General features: G+C 45.3%; 1 protein-coding gene across 1 annotated transcript in view; it reads right to left on the bottom strand.

The window, feature by feature from the left end:
- Positions 1 to 4,516: 4,516 nt before the first annotated feature.
- LOC307126715 (uncharacterized protein) overlaps positions 4,517 to 18,584 on the bottom strand; it is a 34,336-nt gene continuing 20,268 nt past the window's right edge. The window contains exon 3 of the mRNA XM_079817368.1: positions 4,517 to 6,825. Within this exon, the coding sequence (XP_079673494.1) occupies positions 5,681 to 6,825 (1,145 nt within the window). The 3' untranslated portion in view covers positions 4,517 to 5,680. The remainder of the gene's footprint in view (positions 6,826 to 18,584) is intronic.

Genomic DNA, 18,584 nt, shown 5'->3' on the forward strand with positions numbered 1-18,584 from the left:
AAATTTTGCATTTCCTTTGGAAATCAGGGTCCCAGAGTCTGGAGGAAGAGAGGAGAGGCACAATCCACGTTGCTTGAGGTCCAGTGTAAAGTTTCCACAGTCAGTGATGGTTTGGGGTGCAATGTCATCTGCTGGTGTTGGTCCACTGTGTTTTCTGAGGTCCAAGGTCAACGCAGCCATATACCAGGAAGTTGTAGAGCACTTCATGCTTCCTGCTGCCGACCAACTTTATGGAGATGCAGATTTAATTTGATCCATGGTACCCCCCCTAACCCCAGAGTATGGAACCCAAAGTCGACTCGTTAAAGATGGGACTTTAACCGGGTGTATCTCGGAAACAGAGCCGACTTGGGACTTTGACCGGGTGTATCTTGGAAACAGAGCCGAATTGGAGCTCCATACTCTGGGCATGGGGAGGTACACAAGGGACCCCCCTAACCCCAGAATATGGAGTCCCAAGTCGGCTTGGTTCCCGAGAAACATTCAAATTTCCATATTGGACCAACTGCAATGCATCCCACCTGTGATCTATTCGACAGGGCCCCTGTATGCAGTCCTTGTACAGCTAAATTTTATGCTAATTATGCATAAGTAATAGCATAGTAGCACTAATATTGCATAGTTAATAGCTGTAATGTACATTATTTGAGTTGTGCTTTGTCCCCTGTGTGGTGTACAGTTGGATTTACCACATAAAAAAACTGTAAATATGAAATATGACCAAATTAAGAATTGTCCACGGACTGCGTACAGGGACCCTGTCAAATAAGTTACAGGTGTACTTTACCATATGTGATGATGTTTCCTAAAAATCTGAAAAAAACATTTCCGAGAATTTCAGCCTATTTCGCCCCATATCCCAGGCTCCGAACTTTGAATGGCTGTAACTCCGCGACAAAGAACAGTGTTGAGGGGCCCTCTCCAATGTGCCCTGTCCCGTGCTTCTAGCCCCCCCACGGTCTGAGATACGGGGCCCAACAGAAAGGGGTGCACTTTCGGAAGGAAGGGTCCCAGAGGCTCGGGACTCCGGGGTCTGAGAGGGCCCCTAGAGACCCCTCAAGACCCCCAACGACGATCCGCCCTTCCCGAGATATAGACCAATTATGTATAACAGGTTGTATGATTATTAACTGTAATGTATATCATTGTGTTGTACTGTGTCCCCAGTGTGGTGTACAGTTGGATTTACCTCATAAAACCACTGTAAATATGAATATGACCCAATAATGGATTGTCCACGGACTGCTTACAGGAGCCCTGTTGAATAAGTCACAGGTGGTACTTCACCATATGTGGTTGTTTCCAAGAAAAGTTTCTGAGAATTCATCGGTCATGGTGCACAAGAGACTTTGGACCCTTTTGGACCCCAATTGTTGGGCCCCTGGGGGGTCTGAGAACCAGGGAGCTCCCCTTCATGGGTCCGGGGATGGGCCCGATAAGAACAGAGGCGTCGACTCGCCCCTAAAACATTTCCCCGCGAAGCAGTGCACATCCCACAGACTGCTTACAGGAGCCCTTAGAATAAGTTACAGGCAGGACTTCACCATATGTGGTTGTTACCAAGAAAATTTTCAGAGAATTCATCGATCAAAATCCGCAAGGGGCCTTGGACCCTTTTGGACCCCCAATGCTGGGCCCCTGGGGGTCTAGGAACACGGGAGCTTCCCTTCATGGATCCAACGAGTGGCCCAGAGGTGTCCGCTCGCCCCCTAAAAAAATTTTGCGCGAAGTCGTGCACGTCCACAAACTGCTACCACCGCCCAATTCAGTTAAGCTGTTCGAACATGTCTGAGTAAGGGAATCTTTTTAGGGGTAGCCAATCATTCATTTAAGTTTCCCTTCCAGCCTAAACTTCATCCTTCTGTCCACAAGCAGCCTAAATTGTTCCCTGACTGCCTACTCTTCATCTTTTTGTCCACGAGTAGCCTAAAGTGTCCCCTGGCTGCCTACTCTTCATTCTTTTGTCCACGAACAGCCTAAATTATCCCCTGACAGCCTAATCTTCATCCTTTTGTTCACGAGTAGTCTAAATTGTCCCCTGACTGCCAACTCTTCATCTTTTTGTCCACGAACAGCCTAATTTGTCCCCTGACAGCCTAATCTTCATTCTTTTGTTCACGAGTAGTCTAAATTGTCCCCTGACTGCCTACTCTTCATCCTTTTGTCCATTAGTAGCCTAAATTGTCCCCTGACTGCCTACTCTTCATCTTTTTGTCCACGAGTAGCCAAAAGTGCCCCCTGACTGCCTAACCTTCATCCCTTTGTCCACAAAGTCCCCGGATTGCCTGTTTTGTCACCTAACTGCCTATACATCAGTGTGTTGTACTGTGTCCCCTGTGTACAGTGGGTTTTACCTCATAAAACCACTGTAAATATGAAATACCCATTAATGCATTGTACACAGACTGCGTAAAGGGACGCTGTCGAATAAGTTGCAGGTGTACTTTACAATATGTGATGATGTTTCCTAAAAATCTGAAAAAAAGTTTGAGAATTCATCCACTACCAGCCACAGAGTGCACATTTGTCCCCTTTCAGCCTGTTTCGCCCCATATCTCAAACTTGGGGAAAAGTACAGTCTCAAGGGGCCCTCTCCAACTTGTGCTTCAAGCCCCCCACGGTCTGAAATACGGGGCGCAACAGAAAAGGGTGCACTTTTGAAGGAAGGGTCCCAGAGGCTCGGGACTCCGGGGTCTGAGAGGGCCCTAGGGACCCCTCATCACCCCCAACGATGATCCCCTGGGACCCACCCTTCCCGAGATATAGACCGCTTTGTCCAAAAGTCCCATATGTATAACCGGGTGTATCTGGGGAGTCAAGCCGACTTTGAGCTCCAAACTTTGGGTTTCGAGAGCTCCCCAAGGGCCCCTTCTAACACCACGTCCCCAGCTTCTGGGCCCTTCCATTCCAAGATATGGCCACTTCCGGTCCAGTTGGAGCTCCATACTCTGGGCATGGGGAGGGACCCATGGTCAAAAAGTCACCGGGCCTTCAAATTTGACACCACGGTAGCCCAGGGGCCCCCAGTTCTGGATCCTGGATTCCAGGGTTCTAGGTTGGTTCAGAGTGTGTTTTATTGCAGTACACCATTTCCCTCTCTTTGATTCAATATGACCTTTCAAGAGGGTCTGCCTAGGATAACAAGAGGCCTGTGTGAGAGATTTTAACAAAGCCAGCCAATCCAGTGGTCTATTAACCAACGCATTGCCCAAGATAACCACGCTGAACCTGCTCCGCTGGGAGGTCCTGAGGGGCGTCTTTATGTTCCACCGGCCCACCGTCAGCCCCTCATGGACTTAGCAAACACATCTCTGAGTTCTGGACACAGTAATCGTACCCTCTCGCTCTGACGACAATGCTATTGGTGGCCCTCCATGCCTCAGGATGTCTCTCGCTACGTCAGAGGTTGCTCAGTTTGTGCCGTGACTAACACTCCTAGGAGACTCCCTGAAGGTAAACTGGTCCCGTTACCCATTCCACAATGACCATGGACACACCTGGGGATAGACTTCATGACGGACTTACCACCTTCTAATGGTTACAGCCGTGTCCTGGTTATCGTGGATCGTTTCTCAAAGGCCTGTAAACTTGTTCCTCTCAAAGGCCTACCTATGGCGTTTGAAGGTGTCGAAGCACTCTTCAACAATGTGGTTCCATTGCTTCAGTGTCCCGGAGAATATTGTGTCCGATTGTGGACCACAGTTCATCTCCAGAGTCTGGAACACTTTTTTTCAAGCTCCTATAAGTGCCAGTCAGGCTGTCCTCTAAATACCACCCGCAGACTTATGGCCAAACTGATCGGGAGATACCTGAGGTCATATTGCCACCAGAACCAGGACAGCTGGAACCAGTTCCTACCCTGGGCAGAGTATGCACAGAATTCCCTTTGGCAGACCACCACAGGGCTCACCCCATTCCAATGCCTCAACCTCCCTGCACAGTACCATAGATCACCTTCCTTTCAGGTTTATTTACTTAAACCCTACACTGAACCCTTGTCCTCTCCTTCCACAGATCCCTGTGACGATGTGGTACCTCCTACTCTGGACGTCATGGAGGATGAAGCCATCAACCGGGTGGGGGCGATTCTCAACTCACTTCTCGGGGTCCCCGCATTGAGTACCTCATGGACTGGGAGGACTACGGCCCAGAGGAACAATCCTGGGTCAACCGTAATGACATCCTTGACCCCTCACTTCTCACTCAGTTCCATGCAGATCATCCAGATCGTCCTGCTCCTAGGGGTCGAGGTTGACCCTGTCGGCATCGCCCCATCCGGTCTTCAGGAGCAGCCCGTGGAGGAGGGGGTACTGTCACAGAGTCACAGCCCACGCCCACCATCACACATGCATCATCACCAGATCTCCACGCTCCGCCCACTCGTTCACTCTCCCAGGAGTACTGATCACATGCACCTGCACCTCATCACAGACACTATATATACTCACACTCTGCTCCACATCTGGTCTCGTCAATACGCACCTGATTTACATTTAGATTTAGTCTTTTTTTTTTTACAAAGATTTTAACAAAGCCAGCCAATCCCGTGGTCTAATTTTCTTAGTTTTAGTTATTAGTTTCTTAGATTCTTAGGATCTAATTGCTATTAATAACATGATTAATAGCAATAGCCGTAAGTTGAAAAGAACTACCATAACAAAAACACATAACAGTCACACAACAAAGAGGGACAGTTCTTTTGCAGTTTGTATGTCCCTCTATAACTGAATCTAATTCTGACGGGGTTTCATCGTTATTCTTTTCTGTGAACGTTTATGAGCTGATTTCGGCGTTCTCTGCATTTTCTCTCAGGTGGAGAATACGCAAGGAAGCGGCAGCGCGTATCACTTAGTGAGAAATTCACATGACCAATCAAATGTGGTTTTCGACTGCAAACTTTTGCAGTTGGTTAGTCCTACAAATGAAATGCCCATATTTGGATTAGACAGCGCAGTGTATGATGTCGGGTAGAAATCTAAAGGAGCAAGTTGACAAAATATAATGAAATAACCACCTCAATGTGTAATGCTTAGATGTTGAGGGAGCACATGTTTTCACCTGCCGTGTCTCCCCTTAAAGATAATGAGGCTCCAATTGAGGAACTGTACCTCTCGCTGTTTTCATACGGATTACATAAACAGAGAAAATTAGGTTTTTATATAAATGACTTCATTTAAAAGTAGACATTCCAGCTTTTATAAAGAGATATCTGTCATGTCTGTGTGTCAAGTATTCACTGACAGTTCATTTCCAGGTGCATTTCAGAGTGGACTTCACAGAGAGACCAACGGGAGAACGTGCATCCTGTTTGTTTTCTTTATTTAGCGAAAAGCACAACATTTAGTTTATATTTTGAGTGTACATAAATAAAAGTAGACACTTTAAGCTTTTCATGTCTGTGAGGACAAAAGTGACAGAGTATTTTAAGTTGTTTTACACAGTCATGAGGAAAAATCCTACAGATCTCGCAGACGCATTTCTCGGGTTTAAAGGGTTAATGCTTAAGATTCTTAAAATGAAAACGAAGAGGAAAAGTGGTGTTTTAAAACATATTTTGTTTTATAGTTGCCTAAAATATACATACGGATAACCGAGAGTAGTCAGGACGAGCTGAATGACGTATGTTGCAAATGATAAGATATAAGATATATTGTAAAGCTCTTTCCACACTGTTGGTGGTTTAAAGCTTCTCTCCAGTGTGATCTCTCAAATGTTTTTCAAAGCATCCTTTTCGAGTGAAACTCTTTCCACACTGTGGGCAGGTGTAAGGCTTCTCTCCAGTGTGAACTCTCAAGTGTTGTTCAAAGCATCCTTTTTGAGTAAAACTCTTTCCACACTGTGGGCAGGTGTAAGGCTTCTCTCCAGAGTGAATTCTCATGTGGGCATTAAGACTCCCTGTTTGAGTGAAACTCTTTCCACACTGTGGGCAGGTGTAAAGCTTCTCTCCAGTGTGAACTCTCAAGTGTTGTTCAAAGCATCCTTTTTGAGTAAAACTCTTTCCACACTGTGGGCAGGTGTAAGGCTTCTCTCCAGTGTGAATTCTCATGTGGGCTTTAAGACTCCCTGTTTGAGTGAAACTGTTTCCACACTGTTGGCAGGTGTAAGGCTTCTCTCCAGTGTGAACTCTTGTATGGCCTTCAAGATGTTGTTTTCGAGTGAAACTCTTTCCACACTGTTGGCAAGTGTAAGGCTTCTCTCCAGCGTGAATTCTCATGTGTTGCTCAATACTTGCTTTTTGAGTGAAACTCTTTCCACACTGTTGGCAGGTGTAAGGCTTCTCTCCACTGTGAACTCTCATGTGGGCTTTAAGATGCCCTGTTTGAGTGAAACTGTTTCCACACTGTTGGCAGGTGTAAGGCTTCTCTCCAGTGTGAACTCTCATGTGTTCCTCAATAATTGCTTTTTGAGTGAAACTCTTTCCACACTGTTGGCAGGTGTAAGGCTTCTCTCCAGTGTGAATTCTCATGTGTTGCTCCATGTTTACTTTACGAGTGAAACTCTTTCCACACTGTGGGCAGGTGTAAGACTTCTCTCCAGTGTGAGTACTTGTGTGTTTTTTATGGTTTTCTTTTTTAATAAAGCTCTTTCCACACTTTTCACGGGTGAATGCATTCTCTCCAGAGTGAACTCTCATGTTGACTTTAAGGTGTCGTTTTTCATTTAAACTCTTTCCAAGCTTTTGAGTGATTTTTTGTGAGGAAATCTTTTCAGTCTGTGAGCAACTAAAAGATTTTTCTCCAGTTGTGAAATCATGATGTTGCCCATACGGATCTTTCTCTTCCATTTCATTTAGTTCCTGACTCTCCACTTTCAGTGCCATCAGATCTAAAAAAGACAAAAACAAGTTAACCCCAGTTTAATGGTACACAAAACAACAGACATCAAGACATTTAAGGCATCAAAACCAAAAACGTGTTTGCTAGATCCTATACTCACTAAGCTACAGAAAGAGGGGTTACATTTAATATCAGAACCTTTTATCAATATTCGTAACCATTTCCTTTCTTTAGGACAATTTCCAAAAATATCTATTTGTGATTTTTCTGACAGATATTACGATTCGATTTGCCATTTAGTAATCATTTTGTAAAGTCAAGCTTCAGCTCAATATTCTCAATAATGGGCAGCACACCATCTAAATTATAGCAGAACAACATGCCTTTAACTGCAGACCCCTCCACTACCTTTTAGGGCGTTTTCACACCTAAAATGGTTGTTTGGTACAGATCTTCTGACTTTTCAGTTTGGTCCGAATCAAAATTACAGGTGTGAAACCTCCCCCGTACCTCGGTCCGGACCAAACATACGAAATTTGGTCTGACGAAAAGAGGTAGTCTCGGTCCGGATCAAACTGAACAAAGGTTCGGTTCGTTTCTAGTGTGAAAGCATTTTCTGTATGGTTCAGACTTTCAGACCAATTACAGTAAGTTTCTGTTTCTGTTTAAATATTATAATGTTATTTTTAAATTCAAAATTATGAAAAGCGAAAAGATGCGCAATATGTCAGAAGACAGAAGGTCAGAAATGATTTTGAACTAAATTTTGTATGATTTTGCTTAGAAAGCCTTTCTTTAATGTGAATTTCGTTTTGTATAAATTGTATCTTAATTTTAATCAACGTTTAATCAGATAATTGCCTGGATTTAATAAATAAGAAGCAAATAGTCTATAGCAGACAATAATCGCGGGAGCGATCACATGCTTTACACATGAACTGGAGCGTGTCTCAAATAAACCGAAACTCAGTAGCTCCTTGTCTCACAAACATGAGAAATATGTGTATATAAAGCTTGAAATGTCCACTTTTAAACGTAACAAATAAAAATAGTCAAGCAATGCGCACTGTTCAATAGTGGCAACGATATGCGTCCGTTCATTCATTCTTGTCAAAGACGCTGATGTCAGACGCACGTCCGTTTACAAACCAATCAATGTCCAGATGCCGCCCACAGAGATGATGACGAGTGGACGCAAGTGTGTCATGTAAAGTTCTTTAGTGCGCTCACATAATTGCAATGTGAAACCAAACCCAAACTAACCGAATGTATAAAATGTCTCAAAACATGAACTTCGGTTCGGACCTTGGTGCGGACTTTCAGGTGTGAAAACGCCCTTAGTCTAGCAGATGCCGTGTGCCTTTCTATCCGAAATGCAGTTAGTGCTGCCTACAGAATGCATTCTATTTCAAGAAAAAGAACTGAAAAGATATTAACTGATTTCAACATTTATTACAATTTCCAGTAAGAACAAATAATGACTGTACGTTTCTGTAAACAAGCTCTTCTGACTTTGATATAAGTTAAGCTTAAATTGACAAAAACACAAAATACTGATCTCAAATGCTACACAAAATATGCAACTAAATCAACTTAAACAGCACTCTTAAGTCAGGAATGATAAAGAGCATTTAAAATACAACACACATTCAAGTAGAAATAAAATTAACTTGGTGACATTTTCTTCACACAGAAAAGCCCTATTCGGACGGGATTAGTTTAACATGGGGAGGTGGGGGTAAAGTAATTTTACCTCAGGACATCTGTAATGTTAATGGCCAATTCGCACGGGATAAGACATCTCAGTAAAACTAGCAAAAGTGGGAGGGGTAACTCACTTTACGCACCACAGTAACCTCCTTGTCGTATGATGTTGCTTCCTGTTATCACATGAGCAAACACGCCAACAAGAAAAACGCGAAACTGGAGCAGGGAGGAAACGCTGTGTTTAAGCTAGGAATATTAAAAAAAATCTTAAATAATATTTTTATATTATATGAATATTAAAAAAATATTCAATGTAATGCTAAAAGTGTTGTGCCTCTAATAAGTGCTTTCGATCTTCTTTTTGCTTTAAATGGTGTGCGGAAAATCCTGGAGGTTTGCCACAGAGTTGTCCCACCACCTACACCTGTTTCAAGCGCCTCCATGCTACTACTTTTAAACAGTAAATGACGGAATTTTACAGGACATTTTTACAGCGGGTCTATTCGAACGGGATTAGTATTACCCGAGGTCATTTTTCCGGACCTTTTTACAGAAGGTAAAAGTCTCCGTAATCTTTACTGACATTGTCCGTAATGATTACCGAGATGGGACATTCGGGCGGGACTAAAATCACAGAGAACCTCTGGTAATAATTACTTTACCCCCACCTCCCCATGTTAAACTAATCCCGTCCGAATAGGGCTTAAGTGTGTGTGATGTCTGAAATATTCCCTTGTCTAATACAGTCCATTTGAATCGTGGATCAAGGAATTAAGCTACATCAAGAAGCTTGTGTGGCTGGGTCACTATATTTGTCCTCCATATAGCCAGTATAACGTTTGCAGACAGTGAATCTTCATCTCGAAGTCATCACTGATAAAGTGCACAGTGAGACTAAGATACGGTTCAGTCGTTCTGACAGACCACAAGTCTGTTGTTGTGACATAATATTCCACGCGTTTCAATTCTGTCTCAACTTTATTCCTACATTCAATGAACAGCTGTGGGATTGCAACTCTGCTAAAATATTTGCGAGATGGAATTGTATATTTCATATCCAGCGTTCAGATGAGGTTTTTAAACCCCTCTTTGGTCACATTAAAAGGCTCCATGTCTTCAGCGAGGTAGTGGGTTATGGCGTTGTGGCAACAAATCAAAGACATTTCTTGCAAAGGACCTTTTTTTGCCCTGTGTCTGTCACTTCCATCCATCCATCCATCCATCCATCCATCCATCCATCCATCCATCCATCATCTTCCGCTTATCCAGGGCCGGGTCGCGGGGGCTAGGGATGGGCGATATCTTATCTTTTGCGATATACCGATAAAAATTCTCCCCAAGATAAGAATTTGTCTTCCCGCGATAATAACGATAAAGCCTGATGGCGCGACCCATCCGCACAGTGCCGCCGCTGGCCGTCTCTTGATACCCTAAGCGTTATTACTTTATGATGGCCGCGTTGGCTGCGTTCATCAATTTGTATAGCTGAACCGGGGTTGGAGAGATAATTTTCTTGTGGTGCCCCCCCGCAGCACTCGGTGCCCTAAGCGCCGCGCGTAATGGGAGCGGCGGCACTGAATCCGCATCTCACGTGCAGAGCGAAAACAACTATGGCGGAAGAGTTCATAGCTAAACGAGGGGCACCTGAGGGCAATCTGAACCTGTACATACAGATGTATTTTCACGCGCTGAGCACTTGGACTGAGCGCTTAAGAGATTCGCTCTTTCTCAATCGATCGGTAAAGCACATTATTTCAGTTCACCTCAATGAATGCGCAGTGTATTTGACACACAGTAAACACTAGTGTGAGGCGCGACTGAGAGCGCTCAGTGTTCCACACACACTCAAAGAGAGAGCGAGAGAGTCTTACACAACACAGAATTGGTGTGCTACATGTAAACAATATCCTTTGTTGTATTTTCCCGTAAAATAATGGCGTTTATTTGGAATTATTCAGCCTTTCATGAACAGGAAGAAACGAATGCACAAACGGGAATCTCATTGGCTGGCGTGCACCTATTACTGTGCCTGTTTTGATTTCAGCAAATCAGTTTGAATGAGCGCTGACAACGTGATTAATATTCATGAACCCAGAAGCTCATTATTCCTTAGTGCAGTTTATTTTTATTAGTAGAAGAATTCGTGGTATTATCTTATCAACTCAAATTACTGAAGTTCTATCATTAAATCATTATTTTCAACTTTTTTGTAATCTGAAGACATTTTTGGGATAATTACTTTTGCTGTTTCTGCTATTTTTACCACTGTTTGCACCATGAGTGTATGAATAAATACAGAATCGGTTTACATGTAAAACTTGTCATTGATTTCAAAATTATTATTGTTTGTATTGTGTGATGTTTTTTAGCACAGTTGCACTATTTAAACATTACCTGCACTTTTACAGAAGACAATTATATCTGCAACTTTTCCATTTCTGAAAAGGCTGGTGTGGAATTTTACATAAAAAAAAATATATATATATAAATATATATATATATATATATATATATATATATATATATATATATATATATATATATATATATATATATATATATATTAGTGCTGTCAGTTAAACGCGTTATTAACGCCGTTAACGCAAACCTATTTTAACGGCGTTAATTTTTTTATCGCGAGATTAACGTTCTTTTTGGTCTAACAAACTTTGTAGTTTTTTCACATGCTGTTGCAACAACTAGTAACGTTAGAAAAACTACAACACCACTCCGGGTGTAGCTAGACCGGAAACAAAACATCAGGCACGCTGCGGCTGCCCACACTTGTTTCGGCCATTAAAACAGTAGACGTGGATGGCAAGCGTGAGATGCCGAAATGAGAAACGTATTAAGCCATGGTTTAACTCAGGGGTCTTCAACTAAAAGTGCTTGTCTTGAGCGCTGCTTTCTGCTCTGATGGTGCGTAGCCTACACACCGGACGCGAATGAAGCGTTTTGCGCGAGTGATTTAAGTCAATGCAAAGACGCAAATAGACATTCTGCGGCGCGAATTAAGCGGCGTGCATGTCGCGTCATTCGCGTCCGGTGTGAGCGCACCATCAGTCTCTTCTTCACTGCATGCTTGACCGCGCGTCTGGGTCTGAAGTGAACGTAGTAACAGTGAGCATTGCAACGTTAACTGTTTCATTACGTCAAAAGGCTTCGCGGTCCGGATGGACGCATCTCGCGGTCCGGAGTTCACTAGTTGGCGACCCCTGGTTTAACTGCACTATAGGCGGAGTCCTAGTTTACCTTGCATGTGCACTTTGTAATTTTATTTTGTATCACCCTGTTTTGATCCCTTAGAAAGGGCTGTTGAAGGGGCTGTTTGTGCAACAAAGTATTTTTTTCACCCTTTTATTGATGGACAGTGCTACATTGTGTGAGCGATTATTTGCTCCAAGTGTGAATGACTGCTTCAAGTGAGAATGTTGGTGTGAAATCGAACACTACAGTATGCCAATGTTGTTTTCAATAAAACAAACATTTGAACAAAGCAAGCCGATCCACTTTTCTATGTTGATAAGAGCATTAAAATAAGAAAAAATAATGGGACAAAAAGAAATGGGGCATTTAGAATAAATAAAAATGTGCGATTAATTGTGAGTTAACTATGGCATTAATGCGATTAATCGCGATTAAATATTTTAATCGTTTGACAGCACTAATATATATATATATATATATATATATATATATATATATATATATATATATTTTATGTATTATAGGAGCCTATTTGATGACATGTACGTTTTACTTTAGGTCATTGTTTGTTTTTCTGAGACTCTCAAGAATGCATGAAGCTCTCACTTGTATCCAAAAACATGGGGAATGATACTACATTTATCGTCATCGATATCGTTATCGCAATAAATACTAGAAAATATCGGGATAAATTTTTAAGTCCATATCGCCCATCCCTAGCGGGGGCAACAGTCTAAGCAGAGACACCCAGACTTCCCTCTCCCTAGCCACTTCCTCCAGCTCTTCCAGGGGAACCCCGAGGCGTTCCCAGGCCAGCCGGGAGACATAGTCCCTCCAGCGTGTCCTAGGTCTTCCCCGGGGCCTCCTCCCGGTGGGACGTGCCTGGAACACCTCCCTGGGAAGGCGTCCAGGAGGCATCCGAAATAGATGCCCGAGCCACCTCAGCTGGCTCCTCTCGATGTGGAGGAGCAGCGGCTCTACTCCGAGTTCCTCCCGAGTGACTGAGCTCCTCCCCCTATCTCTAAGGGAGCGCCCAGCAACCCTATGGGGAAAGCTCTTTTCGGCCGCCTGCATCCGGGATCTTGTCCTTTCGGTCATGACCTACAGCTCATGACTATAGGTGAGAGTAGGAACGTAGATTGACCAGTAAATCGAGAGCTTTGCCTTGCAGCTCAGCTCCTTCTTTACCACGACAGACCGGTACATCGACCGCATTACTGCACAAGCTGCACCGATCTGTCTGTCAATCTCCGGTTCCATCCTTCCCTCACTCGTGAACAAGACCCCTAGATACCTGAACTCCTCCACTTGAGGCAGGAACTCTCCACCAACCTGAAGCGGGCAAGCCACCCTTTTCCGACTGAGAACCATGGCCTCGGACTTGGAGGTGCTGATTCTCATCCCAGCCGCTTCACACTCGGCCGCAAACCGTCCCAGTGCACGCTGAAGGTCCTGGCTCGAGGAGGCCAACACGACAACATCATCCGCAAAAAGCAGTGACGAAATCGCGTGGTCCCCAAACCGGACACTCTCCGGCCCTTGGCTGCGCCTAGAAATTCTGTCCATAAAAATTATGAACAGAACCGGTGACAAAGGGCAGCCATGCCGGAGTCCAACATGCACCGGGAACAGGTCTGACTTACTGCCGGCAATGCGGACCAAGCTCCTGCTCTGGTCGTACAGGGACCGAATTGCCCTAAGCAGGGGGCCACCGACCCCATACTCCCAGAGCACCCTCCACAGGATGCCACGAGGAACACAGTCGAATGCCTTCTCCAAATCCACAAAACACATGTGGACTGGTTGGGCAAACTCCCATGAACCCCCCAGCACCCTGGAAAGGGTATAGAGCTGGTCCAGTGTTCCACGACCAGGACAAAAACCACACTGTTCCTCCAGAATCCGAGGTTCCACTATCGGCCGACTTCTCCTCTCCAGTACCCTGGCATAGACTTTCCCGGGGAGGCTGAGAAGTGTGATCCCCCTATAGTTGGAACACACTCTCCGGTCCCCCTTCTTGAAAAGAGGGACCACCACCCCGGTCTGCCAGTCCAGAGGTACTGTCCCCGACCGCCATGCGATGTTGCAGAGGCGTGTCAGCCAAGACAGCCCCACAACATCCAGAGACTTGAGGTACTCAGGGCGGATCTCATACAACCCTGGTGCCTTGCCACAGAGGAGCTTTTTAACCACCTCGATGACTTCAGTCAGGGTGATGGACGAGTCCACCTCTGAGTACCCAACCACGGCTTCCTCAACGGAAGACATGTCGGTGGGATTGAGGAGATCCTCTAAGTATTCCTTCCACCGCCTGACGATATCCCCAGTTGAGGTCAACAGGTGCCCATCTCCACTGTAAACAGTGTTGGTAGGGCACTGCTTCCCCCTCCTGAGGCGTCGAACGGTTTGCCAGAATCTCTTCGAGGCCGACCGATAGTCTTTCTCCATGGCCTCACCAAACTCCTCCCAGGCCCGATTTTTTGCCCCCACGACTACCCGGGCTGCAGTCCGCTTGGCCTGTTGGTACTGGTTAGCTGATTCCGGAGTCCCACAAGCCATCCAGGCCCGATAGGACTCCTTCTTCAGCTTGACGGCATCCCTTACTTCCGGTGTCCACCACCGGGTTCGGGGATTGCCGCCTCGACAGGCACCAGAGACCTTACGGCCACAGCTCCGAGCGGCCGCAGTGACAATGGAGGTGGAGAACATGGTCCACTCGGACTCAATATCTCCAGACTCCCTCGGGATCCGGTCGAAGCTCTGCCGGAGGTGGGAGTTGAAGATCTCTCTGACAGGGGGCTCAGCCAAACGTTCCCAACAGACCCTCAGTACGTTTGGGTCTGCCGGGTCTGTCCAGCTTCCTCCCCCGCCATCGGATCCAACTCACCACCAGGTGGTGATCAGTTGACAGCTCCGCCCCTCTCTTCACCCGAGTGTCCAAGACATATGGCCGAAAGTCGATCATCGACCTACGGCCTAGGGTGTCCTGGTGCCAATTGCACTGATGGACACCCTTATGCTTGAACATGGTGTTCGTTATGGACAAACCGTGGCTAGCACAGAAATCCAATAACAGAACACCGCTCGGGTTCAGATCAGGGGGGCCGTTCCTCCCAATCACGCCTCTCCAGGTGTCACTGTCACTGCCCACGTGGGCGTTGAAGTCCCCCAGTAGAACGCATACTTTCCAGCACCCCTCCCAGAGACTCCAAGAGGGCCGGGTACTCCGCACTGCCATTTGGGCTGTAGGCACAAACGACAGTGAAAGACCTATCCCCGACTCGAAAGCGCAGGGAAGCGACCCTCTCGTTCACCGGGGTGAACTCCAACACATGGCGGCTGAGCTGGGGGGCTATAAGCAAACCCACTCCAGCCCTCCACCTCTCACCATGGGCAACTCCAGAGTGGTAGAGAGTCCAGCCTCTCTCAAGAAGTGTGGTTCCAGAGCCCAAGCTGTGCGTGGAGGTGAGCCCGACTATCTCTAGTCTGTACCTCTTGACCTCCCGCACAAGCTCAGGCTCCTTCCCCCGCCAACGAGGTGACATTCCACGTCCCTAAAGCCAGATCCCGTGTCCAGAGATCGGGTCGCCGGGGGCCTCGCCCTCGACTGCTGCCGATTCGCTATGCACCGGCCCCTTACGCTCCCTCCTGCAGGTGGTGAGCCCACAGGAGGGTGGCCCCACGTCACTCCTTCGGGCTGAGCCCGGCCGCACACCATGGGGGGAGGCCCGGCCACCAGGCGCTCGCATACGAGCCCCAACCCCGGGCCTGGCTCCAGGGTGGGGCCCCGGCTGCGCCATGCTGGGCGACGTCACGGTCCTTGATGTCATTGTAGTCATAAAGGGTTTGTGAAGGGTTTGTCTGTCACTTCAAAGCCGTAATAACCCCATACTAACGAAGTGCTGTTTTTCTTTGGTATTAAGTCCCTTAATCTCTCTGATAGATCGCAATGCCAGAGCGCTTGACATCAAAGCAAATTTGCTTTGTAAAGTGCTAGTGTAATGGCAATTTTTTACATAAACTATATCATATTATAGCTTATGTAAGATATTTTTGTTAAATATAAGGGGAATTCTAGTTTTCTGTAGTAAACACATTTTTGTTTGATAAACTTTGATACTTTGAACTAGTGTGTTCATTGTCTTGAACAAGTTCTTGGAAACTTCAAGGTAGGACAGCTGCAGATAACAGCAAACTAAGGAGTATGTTACTGTGTTTTGTGTTATTGGCCCTTACCCATTGAAACTGAGAGTAAAAAAGAACGAATGATACCCCTTTTCCACCAAGGCAGTGATAGAGCTAGGTCGGAGCCAGAGAATCAAATCGGTTCTTTGTGTTTCCACACCGAAAGCCCCAGCTTCGAGCCAGGAAAAGTGGTTCTTAAGTAGCACCAAAACATTGCTGGGCTAGAACAGGGCTAGAAGTAAGAACCGATTACGTCAGGCGCTGTTTACACCTGTCTCTCATTTATCTCATTACCTCTGTCTATATCTAGCCTGTTCATCCTGTCATTCACTGCAAAGTCTTGTCTTGTCTGAACAGCACTACTGAGCGTTTTCCCTGTTTTCTATGTTCCTGGTTTTTGATATCTGCCCGTATCAGTGCTTGCAACAACTAACACCAACAAAATGTAACAATAATAGTGAATAGGGACTGACATTTCCAGACAACAGATATATACCAGAGGGTTTCACTAGTTTGTGAAACATTTATTGCAAGTTCGTAAGAATCGTATAAGTTTGTAAGAGTCTGTACAAGTTTGTGCAGGCAGGACACCGAGGTGACGACCACTGTGTAAAGTATAAAGACGAGTCTAAAGTACTCAGGTTAAAGTATGGGGTCTGGAAATGGCAAACACAAGTTTCCAACTGCAGAGGATTTGGATAGTCCCATTTACAGGGAAATTAAAAGAAAATATGGACATAGAGCAATGGCTGGAGTAATAGATTGAAAAATAAAAAATATGTTTTTCCCCAAATCCAATAATGCAAATCCCACTTTTGTTGGGGAGAGATCTCTCATTAGAGTGCATAAGGTCAGGCAGCAAATCAACGGTCCTCACAATTCCCCCTTCACCCAAAGACTTGATCTAGGCTGGGTCCTAATCAATGAAGTCTGCCTTGGTAATGCTCATAAGCCGAACGTAAACAGAGGACTGGAGAGGGACTTTCAAAAAGATGAGAACAATTTCTGGGTTGCTCCTCTACACTTCAAATCACCTCAACCACTTCTCCCTAACAATCGAGATCAAGTACTCTCGCAGCTTCTTTCCTTAACCCCCTCGAGTCGGCGGTCGCGATCGGCTCTCTTTTTTTCTTATCAGTGCCAAAGAGACTCAAATAACTCTGTCGTTTTTTTATCATTCATGCAAGTGTTAAACATCATTATATTCTGTAAAGATTCTATTTTTTTGTGTACAGTCACAATAAAAACAAATTGTTGTGCTTTTTGAAAAATAAGGGAAACTAACATGATTCGCGATCTTCAGCCTCTCTCTCATGTCTAATCTGATTCTCTTCAGAAAATGACCTGTAGCTTAGTGAAACCTTGACACACAAACATGAGACATATGTCTAAAGAAACGTTGAAATGTCAGGTTTTAAATCATGTAAATCAAAACGAAAACAAATATTCTGTGTTTATGTAATCTTGGTGAAAAGTGGGATATATTAGTCAACTCATTACTGCCTCATTACCCGCTAATGCGGCCATGCCCACCGACCGCGCGCTCATTCAGATTCAAATACAGGCAATCCATGCGTCGACACCCACACACACTTCAACTAGGGCTGTACGATTAATCGAAAAATAACGAAACCGACATTCAGAACCTCTAACCGACGTATTTTTCCCATGTCGGTTATTTCGGTTTTCACGTGACTCCGCCCCGTGAGTCACATCAAGTGCAGTTTGAAGGCACACATATGCAGGAGCAGTTATCTGTGTTTATAGATGCCCAGAATCACGATAGTAGCTGCATGTTTTACACAGTTTATACAGTTTATACAGGTCAGTTAAAGGGGTGGTAAACCACGATTTCACTATTCTAACTTTAGCTAGCGTGTAATGTTGCTGCTTGAGCATAAACAACATCTGCAAAGTTACAACTCTCAAAGTTTAAAGCAAAGGGAGATATTTGCTTTTAAAGAAATCAGTTTCTAAGGACTACAGCAAACGGCCGCTAGGCGACTACAGACATTCCTCCAAGGTTGGTGACATCACCAGGCTCAATATTTACATAAACCCCTCCTCCGAGAATATTAAATAAGGGGGGGTGAGGCCATTTTGTATCGCGGCGCTGTTGTGGTATAGTTAGGCTGGAGTGTTGTTGCCGCGATGCCAAGGAAACGCTGTTATTTTCATCCAGATTGCAGGTCTGGGGTACTTGCTCTGTTCAGCCTTCCTTGGGACGGGGGTGCGTTGCAGAGCGTTTAACATACAGCATGTTATATGCACGTGTGTGTATGAGACAGCGGGGAACAGGCGCGTGCGGGGCTCCCTGCAGCACATCTTACGGAGGAAAACATCCACCGTCTTCGCGATTTCAATGCCGGATTTGCACAACGTCAGCTGCGTGAAAAAAACACTGCCAGTGCGTGGATGCACGACGCGCGCGCTGCACATTTCACGGAGGACAACTTCCGCAAACTCCGCGAGTTCAATACAGGATATGCACCACGGCTTGTCCTGAAAGCTGGATTTACAAACAGAAGCTGTTTACAGGCCACAACCTGTAAGTCTGATTTATATTTCATCGATGTGTTTTCCTGTAATAGGTTGTACATTGTAGCAAGGAAGTAAACAGATGACAGCGCTGTTCTGCAAACCAGTCTGTTAAATGCTCATTCATACTTAACGTTATCCGACGAACACCTAACGTTACAAACACTAACG

This window comes from Gobio gobio, assembly GCF_949357685.1.
Source record: "Gobio gobio genome assembly, chromosome: 5".
In the NCBI taxonomy this organism is placed as follows: Eukaryota; Metazoa; Chordata; class Actinopteri; order Cypriniformes; family Gobionidae; genus Gobio; species Gobio gobio.